General features: G+C 39.1%; 1 protein-coding gene across 5 annotated transcripts in view; it reads left to right on the forward strand.

Annotated features, from left to right (window-relative positions):
* The window catches only part of Hsl (hormone-sensitive lipase), a 455,124-nt gene that overhangs the window by 369,313 nt on the left and 72,647 nt on the right, over window positions 1–13,164 (forward strand). For 3 of the 5 annotated variants that reach the window (XM_068349817.1, XM_068349815.1, XM_068349816.1), the window contains one exon: window positions 10,241–10,430. In XM_068349817.1, coding sequence (XP_068205918.1) covers window positions 10,266–10,430 — 165 coding nt within the window. In that variant the 5' untranslated portion in view covers window positions 10,241–10,265. Of the gene's footprint in view, window positions 1–6,929; window positions 7,331–10,240; window positions 10,431–13,164 lie in introns of those variants that run through there. The other 2 variants (XM_068349813.1, XM_068349814.1) reach the window with 1 other exon arrangement.

Consider the following 13,164-nt stretch of genomic DNA (forward strand, 5'->3'; position numbering starts at 1 on the left):
TATAACTTGTCTTAAGTTAAAATGTAAATTTAATCTGTACAACTTGTACCTTTTCTAAAGCCTGCTTGTCTCAGCTTTTCACTAATTTTTTAAGCATGCTATTTATTTTCATGACAACTGACATAAGTGTGACACCTCTATAAGCATTGCCACCAGCTAGGTCTCATTTTTTAGCCATTTTCACCAACACCCCTAACTCCCATTCATTAGCTTTTGCCTCTTCACGCCACATTCTACAAAATAATCTTGTAAGTATTCTGGAGATCACTTTTTATCGGCCAATATCATCTCGGAAGTTGTTCCATCGTATCGAGGAGCTTCCCATCACCTGAGTTTCTTTATGATAGTTTCGACTTCAAACACACGGAATTCATTCATGGGCACATCAAGGTCTTCCTCAGCTTCAGATATATCAATCAGATTATTCCATTCATATCTCCTATTCATAACCTCGCTAAAGTATTCCATCCAACGTTGTCTTTCTTCATCAACTGTTGTTATAACAGATCCATCTCTCTTTTCTGGCTTTATGCTTCTTCTTCTTCTTTGCCCCCATAGAGATTTCATTGATAATTTTATGAGCGATTCTTACACCATAGCCACTCCCTGAATTCATAGCTTTGTTAGCTTCATCTGCTTTTTTTTCTAAACATTCTCTCCATTCATAGCTGGCTTTTCTTTTGACCTCACTATCAGTACCAGAATACTTAGCATTCCGTATATATATATATATATATATATATATATATATATATATATATATATATATATATATATATATATATATATATATACATATATATATATATATATATATATATATATATATATACATATATATATATATACATATATATATATATATATATATATATATATATATATATATATATATATATATATATATATATATATATATGTGTATGTGTGTGTGTGTGTGTGTGTGTGTACAGGTTTATATTGTGTGTATGATTATATATAAATCACTAGGCTACAGGTGAAACGTGACGAACATCTATAAAATGTGTACCATAATTACGAAAAGAGACTCACGCTGTGAATTCGTTGACGTCACCAATGTGACGAAATTACTGATTCATATCTAGTCTTTCAACTTTTTTTCGTGGCTATAATACACATTATATCTATCTATCTATCTATCTATCTATCTATCTATATATATATATATATATATATATATATATATATATATATATATATATATATATATATATATATATATATATATATACAGTGAAGTACCCATGGTTAGACAATCAGATGATATGACCGTCTGTTTCACAGTGAGTTTTTAAGAAATATCTTCAATATTATAAACATTTTCAGTTGCTAACGATAATGGCGAACGTTTGATTTGTTTACGTAAGTTGACTTCGATTTGACCAAGGCAATTGACGGCGAAGGGAACCTCTTCTAAGTACACTGACATACGAAGTGACTGGCAGAAGTGTTTATGAACTGCGCGAATAGAATTAACTCATCAAAGTTGAGCGCCACGATGACTCTTTTCATTTTTATGGAACATGACTAATGGCTTTATATTTCATATAAGAGACGCTTTGTAAATATCTTATGAATATTCATGTTTACCTTCGTAGATGCGCCACCGGGTCAACCAACCACTCGGTAATATGGTGAAAGGGTCCGGGTATTGCCATGATCAACAAAGCTGTAGTAGTCAGGGCCATCCATACTAGGTTGGTTTGCAGTGAGCGATCAGACTAAAGTCTCCCACCATCACCAATCAGCGTCTAAAATACGACAAAACTTAAAAATTGCCAAAAAACCTGGAGATATTCATATATATGTTGACAGAAAACAGCAAACGCGCTGCCTATTATGTTTCCTATAAAACAATTTAAAGATTTTAAAAGGTCGCTCATAAATGGCAGAAGCAAGGGTCTGTGACAATGCATTCACAGGACATTGCCCTAGAGACTGACCATATATAGATAAAATCAGCGCTCAAGTCTCCTCTCCACCCAAGCCAGGACCAGACAATAGCTGCTTATGACTCATCAGATAGACCTATAGGCTCCCCCAAACCCCCCATCCTTAGCTCACAAGGATGGTGAGGTTGCAGACACTACAAGAAACTATCGAGAAACTACTCGATCTCCCATCCAGCAGAACGCCAGGTAGGGACGTTTCCAATAAGCCACTACGACCCTATATAAACAATAGATCTAACAAAGGGTCAAACAAGACTGATAGCAGCCATTTCTAAAACAAAATTGGCAGTTGAATTTAGAGACCCTTAATTCAGGGTTGTGGTAGCCAACTGAAAACGTCCCGGCCTGGCAATCTGCCAGACGGGTGTTCAAGATCCGCTGAAGCTCCACAGTTTCTTGTAGTGTCTGCATTCTCACTATCCCTGTGAGCTATGGATGGGGTGTTTGGGGGAGCCTATAGATCTACCTGCTAAGACATCAGCAGCCATTGCCTGGCCCTTCCTGATTCTGGCATGGGTGGAGAGCAGGCTTGGGCACCGTCCTTTGCTTCTGCCATTCATGAGTAACCTTTCAAAAACCTTTTAATTGTTTTCTTGGAAACAAAATTAACAGTACGTTTGCTGTTGTCTGTAAACATATATATGACCATCTCCAGGTATTTTTAAGTTTCTAAGTTTCGTCGTATTTTAGCCGCTGCAGATTGGTAATGATGGGAGACTTTAGTCTGATTACTCACAGTAAACCTTAGTCATGAGCAGCCATTGTCTGGTCCTCCTTAGTCCTAGCTTGAAGGAGAGGGGACTTGGGCGCTGATCATATGTGTATGTGGTCAGTGTGTGGGACATATTGCCCTGTCCCTCACCTTTATCATTCATGGGTGACATTTTGAACCTTTAGGGCTGGTTGTGACCTGAATGGTAACGTCTCTACCTGGTGATCGCCAGACAGGCGTTCGAGTCTCGCTCAAACTTATTAGTTCTTTTAGTGTCTGCAACCTCACTATTCTTGTGAGCTAAGGATGCGGGCTTTGGGCGAGCCAATAGGTCTACCTGCTGAGTAATCAGCAGCCATTACCTGGCCCTCCCTAATCCTAGCATGGGTGAAGAGGGGTGTTGGGCGCTGACCATAATGATATAGGGGCATTATCCTGCTTGCTAGGGCAGTGCCACGGCCCCTTGCCTCTGCAATTCATGAGTGGCCTTTGAACCCTTAAACATGACTGGTACGTGGATGAAATGTACTGCATTCATACCAGATTCGTTCCTCGTGCATTGAGGGAACCCAAATACCAACGCAAGTTACGATGACGTGGGCAGACGAACTCATGAATATGAATAGATTGCTTAACTTTGCAGTAATCGTAACTAATTCTATTTCATGATCAGAAATGTCAGTATTTGGAGTATGTTAATGGACCAGAGGTTGGGTGGAATTAGATGTAGAAACTAGAGAGAAGGCGGGGAACTAAACAGCAAGCATGTACTGTACGTGTGTTTTTTTCCTCCAAAACTCGCGAATGCTCTTTATTTTAAGATCTGAGTAGTTACAAGGAAAAGACATATAGACAATTAATTAGAAATGTATTAAGCTATTAACTTAAGGAAGTTTTTCTGTATTTTTAGTTTTCATTCGGAACATTAACTTATAAATATATATATATATATATATATATATATATATATATATATATATATATATATATATATGTGTGTGTGTGTGTGTGTGTGTGTGTGTGTGTGTTTGTGTATATATATATGACTCCTACCATCATCATCATCATCATCTCCTCCTACGCTTATTGACACAAAGGGCCTCGGTTAGATTTCACCAGTTGTCTCTCTCTTGAGCTCTTGAAAAAAAAACTTTTTTATTCATCATCTCCTACTTCACGCTTCATAGTCCACACCCATGTAGGCCTGGATCTTCCAATTCTTCTATTTCCTTGTGGAGCCCAGTTAAAATTTTGGTGAACTAATCTCTCTGCTATATTCTTAATAAACTTTTTACAATATAGATGCTAATAGTTTTATCATCAGTCTCATGACACCCAAATATTTAATATACTCAACCACTACAAATTCTACATTATGAGCATCTATTACAATCTACTATTTTGTTTAGGAAAAAAATGTCTGAAGGTTCTTCTTCTTTCTTCTTTGTGTGAATCTTTTCCCACCTTTATGTGGGGTCGATGTTTCTGGCCAGCGTTCTCCATCTACTTCTGTCCCCACACTTCATCACCGGTTAATCCCTTTGATCGAAGGTCATCCTTGATACAGTCCATCCACCTTCGCTTTGGTCTCCCTCTCCTTCTCGTTCCCTGTACCTCCATTTCCATCACCCTCCTCCCAATATACTGTTCATCTCTTCTCATGACATGACCATACCACCTCAGTCTACTTTTTTGGATCTTATCTGATAGTTTTATAACTCCTGTGGTACCCCTAACTACCTCATTCCGTATCTTATCTCTTCTTGTCACCCCACACATCCATCTCAACATTGTCATCTCTCCCACATCCAGTTTCTTCTCTTCTGTCTTCTTTATTGCCCACATCTCCGCTCCATACATCATTTCAACGCAGATTTATTCTGGTTCATTATATGCGAGATATTGGTATGGGAACTCTTTCCGTTGGAAACAAAGAACAAAAATAAAATAGTTTAAGACAAAACAGATTCAGGCGTTATCACTTTCAACTAAGTCCAAATTAGTAAGCTAAACTTTGTACAGAACTATTTTTTTTTTAATGGTGATATCAACATTCCATGTGTTCATTATACTGTAGCTCAAGAATGAAAAACTCTCTGTGTTGATTATTTTATAACTATATAATAGAATTAATTAAAATAAGTATGATAACATGTGCTCATAGATGGAAAAGACTATAACTGTTAAAAATAGATTTCCCTGATGATATGGAGAGACTTCGGAGGAAAACGACGTATAGAGAGAGAGAGAGAGAGAGAGAGAGAGAGAGAGAGAGAGAGAGAGAGAGAGAGAGAGAGAGAGAGAGAGAGAGAGAGAATGAATTAAAAACTGAAAAGAAATGTAGGGAATTTAAAATCTTAGTGTCAATTCTATTCCCTATAAAGGAAGAAGAAAACTTAACAACATGGTGTAATGAGAAAAATGAATTAAAAAAAGGTTCCCAGATGTCTATAGTGACTTAGAATTAGCTGTTAGATTTGTAACATTCTTTAAAAACAAAATAGAAAGTATAACTGGATCTTTAGCGATTTTTGCAAATAAGATCGTTGGTAAACGTGTTCGCCAAGCATTCGCATGGCAGCAGATCGATCCCAGCCCGGGGCCGTGAGGTTAAGCTGTTAACTGGGGAGGTCACACCTGTGGTTGGACACCACAGCGGTGGGTAAGGGCTTGCCCGGCTGACATTCTGGTGAGCATCTATTCTGATGAAACTGAAACCAGACACCTTTAACTTTTATCCTTTATTAAAACCACGTTCCTACCAGTATTAGGGAATAGAAACCTCCTTGACTAAGACCAAATGAAATAAAACTATTTAAGATGGTAGGAAAGAAAAACAAATTAAGAATTATAAATGACAGCAAATATGGTTTATGTTGAGTATAAATTTTACTTTGAACTTTCCGGGGACCTCAATAAAACATTTTCCATTGAAAGTTCACCAATGTTGATTTTGTCAATGCAGACGACACGATCAGTACAATAATGTTTACTTACTTGTTTACTTGTTTTGGGTTTAAATCCAACCCTCCACTGAAGTCGAGTGAACTACTTCTCGGGCGGATCCATATTAATCATCTAACGAAACATTTTCATCATAACTTATACAATTCTTTGATTGTAGCATCTTCCAAATCACATGATCTTGTGAAAAGTAATGTCTTTAGTTTCTTCTTAGATTCAATTGCTCCCTTTAGGTCCTTCATTTCAGTTGGCAGTTTATTATAATGTCTAGGGCCCTAGGCGCACAGTAGCTAAAAGCCCTTTCACCAAATTTACTATTTGTTCTTGGTTCAGATAGCCTATGTTTGTCACTCATGTGTCTTATGTTAACATTTGTTTCTAGTTCTAGTTTGTTCAGGCATTCTTTTAGATATTTTGGTTCAGTATCTTAAACGTTAGTAAGAGTAGATTGTATTCAGTTCTCGCCTTTATTGGCAACCAGTGTAATTTAATTAGTGCAGGGGTAACTCTTTCCCTATTGTGTAGTCCTTTTATTAGTCTCGAGTATTTTCATTCTTTTTTCCAGGAGTATTCAAGGACACTCTAAAATCAAACCATTGTTCTTTAGTCTTGGGTAGTGCCATAGACTCTGTACCATGGTATTCCACTATCTTGGGTTAGAGTTCTCTTGCCTAAGGGTACACTCGAGCACACTATTTTATCTAATTTCGCTTCCTCTTGTTTTGTTAAAGTTTTTATAGTTTATATAGGAAGTATTTATTTTAGTGATGTTGCTGTTCTTGAAATATTTACTTTTTCCATCTTTACTGGGCTATTTTCCTGTAGGGGCCCTTGGGCTTATAGCAGCCTGCTTTTCCAATTAGGGTTGTAGCATACCAAATAATAATAATAATAATAATAATAATAATAATAATAATAATAATAATAATATATTAGTTTTTAACATACGTCTTTAAATACTCATCAGGATTTTAAAATGATATAAAACTAAATTATTTTCAAACTTTATGATAACTTTTTATTTAGTGTACGATAATGAAATATCGTACGTCTGTCTCTGTCCCTTAAGTGTTTAAATTCGTTTTTTTCTCGGATTATTCAATGTTTTTGTGTTCTATTTCATATCCACCAGCTTTTAGCGTACGTCTATGAATACTTATCAAGATTTTAAAAAGATTTAAATCTAAATTATATTAAAACTATTTATGATAACTTTTTATTTTGAGTACGATAATGAAATATCGTACGTTGATATCTGTGTCGACTGCAAGTTTGACAGCGCCAGCAGTTTGTAAACAATCATGGCAGACGACGTAGGACCGTTCGAGCCTTCTCAGACGACTTTGTTAGCGTCGACAGAACCTAGTCAATCGATTTTTCAATCTGTGTTGCATTTAATCGAGGATAACACTCAGCATTTCAAAAATGACGACTCCGAGTACGGTCAACGGTTGTACAGTGGATTTCTGGTTCTCAAAGAAAACATGGGTCGTGTCATGTCGATGTCCGAAAGGGTGAGAAAGGAGGTCCACCAATTCGACTATGACAAAGACAACCCTGGAAATGGCTTCAGAAGTTTCAATAACATTTCCGAGCAAGCCATTATTAGTGTGTTCGATCTGTGCAAACAAGTTTCGACGAATAGAGGTTCTTTACTTTTTCGGAAGGGACACTTTGTCAGGTAGGTACCGTGAGGCCTTAAGCCGCCCACATGTCCCATATCCTTTTTTATGCTTGATTTTGTAAACTTTTAAAGATTTTCTTCAAATTTCGTAATTTTACCATTTTATCGTATATAAATGATTGAATTGATTATTTATTCATTAACTACTTTCTTTGGAATTCAACAGTTTTTTGTTACTTTAAGAGTCCTTTTGCCTTGAGTTGCGAACTTGCAGCTCAACATGGACAGAATATTTATTATTTTCCCATGATATGGACGAGGTATTTTACTGTGTTTGTAGAACATATGAAGGGTGTCTGCAGCAACTGCATTAATAATCAAACCATTGTTCCCTAGTCTTGGGTAGTGCCATAGCCTCTGTACCATGGTCTTCCATTGTTTTGGGGTAGACTTCTCTTGCTTGAGGGTACACTCGGGCATATTACTTGATCACATTTCTCTTCCTATTTTTTTTTTGACGTTTTTTGAATTTATGTATGAAACAGTTATTTTAATATTACTATTCTTAAAAAATAGTAGCTCATTACTTTTCATGTTTGTTTATTTCCTTTCCTCACTGGGCTATTTTTCCAACTATGGTTGTAGCTTAGCAAACAATAATAATGATAATAATTTGTACCAACACCAAAATTATGTTAAATCTGTACCCATATGATGGCTCAATTAAATTTATGATCTTCAGATTCACCCAAACCCATACTTATGGGGCTAACCCTGGATACTTTATCTAACCTAGGATGCTGTTATGTTACTTATCAAACGACCAAGTATCTATGAATAGTGCGCAGGCAAAGCTATGCTTCAATAACTGGATGGCATTCCTGCATGAAAGTCAGAATCATTTGAGAGAAATAGAGTAGCCTTTGTAAACCTATATCAGCAGCCAGTACCTCTCTTGTGCATAGAAAGTGGGAATTTTCTTTCCATCTTCTAGTCATTTGTGGCCACTGTACTACAAAAACCATGTCCTTTGTTCTGCAAAACCTCTGCACAAGAACCCTACCTAACTTAAACTTCCCCAATTCTCTCTTTCTCTCTACTTTCCTGCAAAGATGGATCAATTGATTATTGATGTTTTTGTCAATGTAATAAATTGAAGCTCACACTCATTATCCTAGGGAAAGGGCAACCCTTTTGGCTAATGTGTTTGACAGTAAGTAGGGTAGACTGTTTTTGATGGTTATCATAGTGACTATAGGAATATGGTACCTGGTGTTCCTCAGCGTTATACTTCTTACCCATACGTGATATAGTCTAGAAAACGAGCTTTTTGAGTTAATATACGATACTTTAATTACTATTGAAACTGGAATTCGCTATAAGAAATGGACAAGTATTGGCATTTTTCTCTATGTTTAAGGGTGACTAGGGCATACAGTATACGTATTGATCAATTAAAAAGTGAAGTCTATTATGAGGTCTAAATTTTTTGTTTGCATTCGCTTTTGCCAGCTGTTGTGTTTTTTGTATGATGTAATCAATACCTGTCTTTTTTAACCAATTACAAGCTTCCAAATATTTATGCTCAAGTTCTCGGATGTTGTTCTATAACAGTGTTTTTTTTTCCACCCTCCCCTTCAGTTTTAGTATGACTATCATCTTATAAATGCAACTTCATTTATTCGGTAATTGATTACGTTGAAAACGCTCTATGTTTTGTAAACTGTATAGCTATTGTACCTCATGTGAAAGTAAACAAAATCCCCGAAATAATGACCCACGGGTCTTGTATGCGCAGCACACCCATACAACGCTTGCCAGAACAGGGGAGCTGTGAGGTAATGCTAATTTTTTGTGCGTAGCAACACGGGAGAGGATAGTAGACAGTAGATCTACCACAAAGGAGTTGTGATAGTATGCTGTCTCAGGACAGGGAAGAACAGGAAGTGAAATGGGAGAGATCATTAAAGGATCAAAATCACTCAGCAAAGGGGACAAAAGATCCTGTTCACCTGGTGGAATCCTTGCACATTCCTTGTCTTCAGACATTTACTGTAGTTAGTCAGCTGACTTTATACACAATGCCGGTCGGAAAAGAATGGAGCTGCTGCCCTTCCTCTTCCCCTATTGGACAGTTAGTCCTGGAAGACCCATTGATAGGAGTCTTATATGTCATTCATATAGTTTTTCCTCCCATGGGAGAGACAGTGGTGCCCAATCCTCCACCGAGGACGAAGGAAGAGACTTCTTTCTCATCAGCTATTCACCATACCAATCATCTGTTGGAATGTAATTAGCTTGCAATCACACAATCCTGTGGCGTGTCCACCATACCACAAGTAAGCAGTGTTTTCTGCCAATCCGTAGTTTAGGGGAGCACCCTCGCCCTTTACAGACTTGTCTTGCAAGGGCAAGAGATGGAATACCTTATAAGGTATCTAGTGCTCCTTCACTTGCACTATTGGAGGATGATGAGAAGTTGCAAGATAGGTGTAAGACTCAACCTTCGAGATTGATGCCTAAGAGAAGCGGCAACATCCTGGTCTCTGCAAAGGTGAACGTTTTTCCGCAACAGCATATGAAAAGGAGATGTCATGACGTTTTTCCACCGTTCCCTAGGATAGTTCTTCAGGATCATCCTTAGAGAGGGACTCTTTATATTAGACCTCGTACTCCTCCGATTCTATCGTTATGTAATGATAGTTGACCTAATCCTCGTGTTATGGCTGCTTTCCTAATAAAAAAAAATTCAATATAATCCCTGGGTTTTTGTAATACTGTACTACAAAATTATTTTTGCTCTGTGGTTTTAAATCTTATAAACTTATGATTGTTGTTGTTGTAATGGAGTAAATGAGATACTGTTTTCTCAATGTATATTTGAATAAAGTATTTTGTATCCTTTTATATTATGCACCGTATCAGGACTGTCTCTTTATTCGATATATAACACATTTTCTTTTCCAGGGAGGTTGAGGCATGGAGTCAAACAATGGTGTCCCTTGTCACTCTTCTAGAATACATTGATACTGTCCTCTTACCTCGATGCGAGGAGGGCAACCTTTTGCCAGACTTCAGTAGCTCTCCTAATGAACTGATGGAGATGCTTAACACAATCCCCCAGTACTCCTTTTATGGACGTTGCTTGGGATTTCACGTAAGGATTGCATAATTTTTTTCTAATTTTTTGCAAATACAGTATTCGTAATGACAATATGAGGAATTAAGTTCTACCCTGAAATGTGCTCATATGAATTGCAAATGCTATCAAGCTCCCCAGTTTATCAAAGGCTTTTGGATCTGACCTGGTAAATAACAAATTGAAGTACAGTAGAAACAAAAATCTTGCTGTATATCTCATAATTCAACCTTCAAGATCTCTTACTGCCAACAGTAATTTCCTATCTAGGTTAAACTAAACTATTGTTTATGCTTAACATTCAACTTGAGATTTATCCATAGCTGCATATCTAAAATGTTAACCTTGCAAAGAGCCATAATATTGATAATGTATCTGTTAGATAAAAAATCTGCCATTTTATGGAAATGTTCTTATACTTTATAAGATTTATTAATTTGGTTAGAGATACAAAGTACTTGCTAGAGGGCCTTTATTTTTCAACTTAGTGTTGCCCTGAACATTTCTTTGTTCTTTGTTTTTTTTTCAACCACTGTATTCTAAATACTGAAATGCTCTGATCTTTTAGGTTTTCATTCTGCACATCGATAATTTCTTTGTGTAATCAACATTTACTCAATCATTTTTATATTGTATGACTATTTATTTGCACAAGTGTGTTTTTCATCGGAAATCCATTTGAGGTACTTTAAAACATACCCTTTAAACCTGTTTACTGTACTGCATTCGTCAGTGCTGTAAAGAACATAAGTTAAGACACGTCTTTCAAAAGGCTATTGTTCATTATTGGTTTAGGTTGCAAAGACTTACTGATTCTTTAGCTTTCTAGACTGCAGACCTTGTAAGGTATTCGATTTATGAGTTGTACCCAAAGTCTCCGCAACCGTACGGGTTTTGGGTAAAGCAATTAATAAACAGTCTTGATATAGCTAGAAATAAAGTGCTTTCATTTAGGATATCACAACTTCATGGAAATTACCAGAGGTACCTTTCGGTAAGTTTTTTGGCTTAAAAAAGAACATGGCCGACCTAAAAGCCAGTTGTTCCATAACTGAAATACAAACCACGCTATTTAATACGGGTAATTACTTTCGGCTTAGCTGAAATGACGAGCCATTAGAATTTTAACGAGGGTTTACTACCCCACCGCTAGTTAGCGGGGGGTAGGGAGGGTAGTTTGCTCCCCCTCCCCTCCCCTCACACACACACCTGTGTTGAGTTCACTTTGCTCTCGGCTCGGGTGCTAGACGGACGTGTCCGCTGTCACCCTCGCCTTTCTGACAGCCATTTTGACTGATCTTTTGTTTGCTTTTTCTTTTCTACAGAGTGTTTGTGAAGTTGGGCTCTGTGATGCAGAAGTGTCCCGGTTTACCTGACCGCCCTTTTGGGACATATGTTGGCGGTCGAAACGGACCCTCACACCTTATGTCCTTTCTGTAGGGGCCAACGGTGTGATAGAGATAATGTATGTGGTGAGTGTGGGGTGTGGTCTACCTCCCAGTGGGAGAGGTTTTCCCGGCGCCGGAAGAAAAAGTCCAAGCGGGATATTTCTCCTTCGAAGAGTTCTTTCAAGGGGGGAAAAACTGCTTCTTCCGTGCCCCAAACCTCCTCCGAAGCTCCCATTCGATCGGTTTCTTCCGAGAAACTGTCGAGTGGTAGCGTAGGCTGCAGTTCTGTTGACCGATCTCGGGGTTTGGGAGAGGGAGTTGCCTCCCATAGCGAGGCAGCTCCTCTTCCTCCCCTGGGGGAGGATATTGATTTTCATGTTAATGTTTCTAACCATGATTTGTTGCAGCTTTGGGCTTCCTTGGGGCTTCAGGGTTCGCCCTCCAAGGAAGCCCTGTTTTACATGATCAAGTTAGGAGCAGCTGTCAAACAGTCGCCGACTTTAGCAGAGGTCGATCCTCTGTCTATCGTCGACGTTGTTGTGGCAGAGGCTTCTGATGAGTTAGGTCAAACCTCTGCTCCTGATGTAGCTGAAGGCTTAGCTCCCTCCTCCGAACATCCTTCGAGGGAGGAACTATATCTAACGTTCTCTCCTGCAGGTGATTCTCCCCCTTGGGGGAGTTCACTAACAGAGACTCCTCTTTGGAGGTCTGCTGGTCAGCTTGCTGATCCTACGGCCCCCAGAGGGCGTATAAGGCGCAAAGCCCGCCTTCCTCTTCGCCGTAGAGGCCTTCCCTCGCCCCACAAGGGCGTAAGGAGGCGCCTCTTCAGCTCGTCATCCCAGCAGTCCGCCGCAGAGGAACCTTGTCGTCGATCACTGACCCTGCCAGCTACATCCCTGGACCTCTCTGCAGATCGTTCGCGATCTCCTTCGGTGGAAAGTCGTCCTTCCTCCCGCCAGACCTGCTGATCTGCCGTCGCCGTTCCTGGCTGCTGATGCGCTGTGGGCGCCCACGCATCCCGTTTTCAAGCGGGCATCGGTCATTTGGGGCACAAGGGACTTTCTCTCCTAGAGACTAAGTCCCTTACACGCCAGGTATCCCCTGCGCGCAATTGCGCGCTCCAGTTCCAGTTAGAGTGCGCCAGCGCTCTCCTCTGCGTCAGCTCTCACCTGTGCGCCAACGCTCTCCTGCCCGCCCACGATCTCCTGCGCGCCAGCGCTCACCTATGCGCCAGCATTCTCCAACACACCACCTCTCGCCTGTACGCCAACATTCTCCTGCGTGCCCACGATCTTCGGATCTGGGCGCAAAGGGGAAGATAATCTCTTCCCCTGCTCGTCGGCGCTCGCCAGCATCGTCACCTA

This window comes from Palaemon carinicauda, chromosome 26 (genome assembly GCF_036898095.1).
Source record: "Palaemon carinicauda isolate YSFRI2023 chromosome 26, ASM3689809v2, whole genome shotgun sequence".
Lineage (NCBI taxonomy): Eukaryota > Metazoa > Arthropoda > Malacostraca > Decapoda > Palaemonidae > Palaemon > Palaemon carinicauda.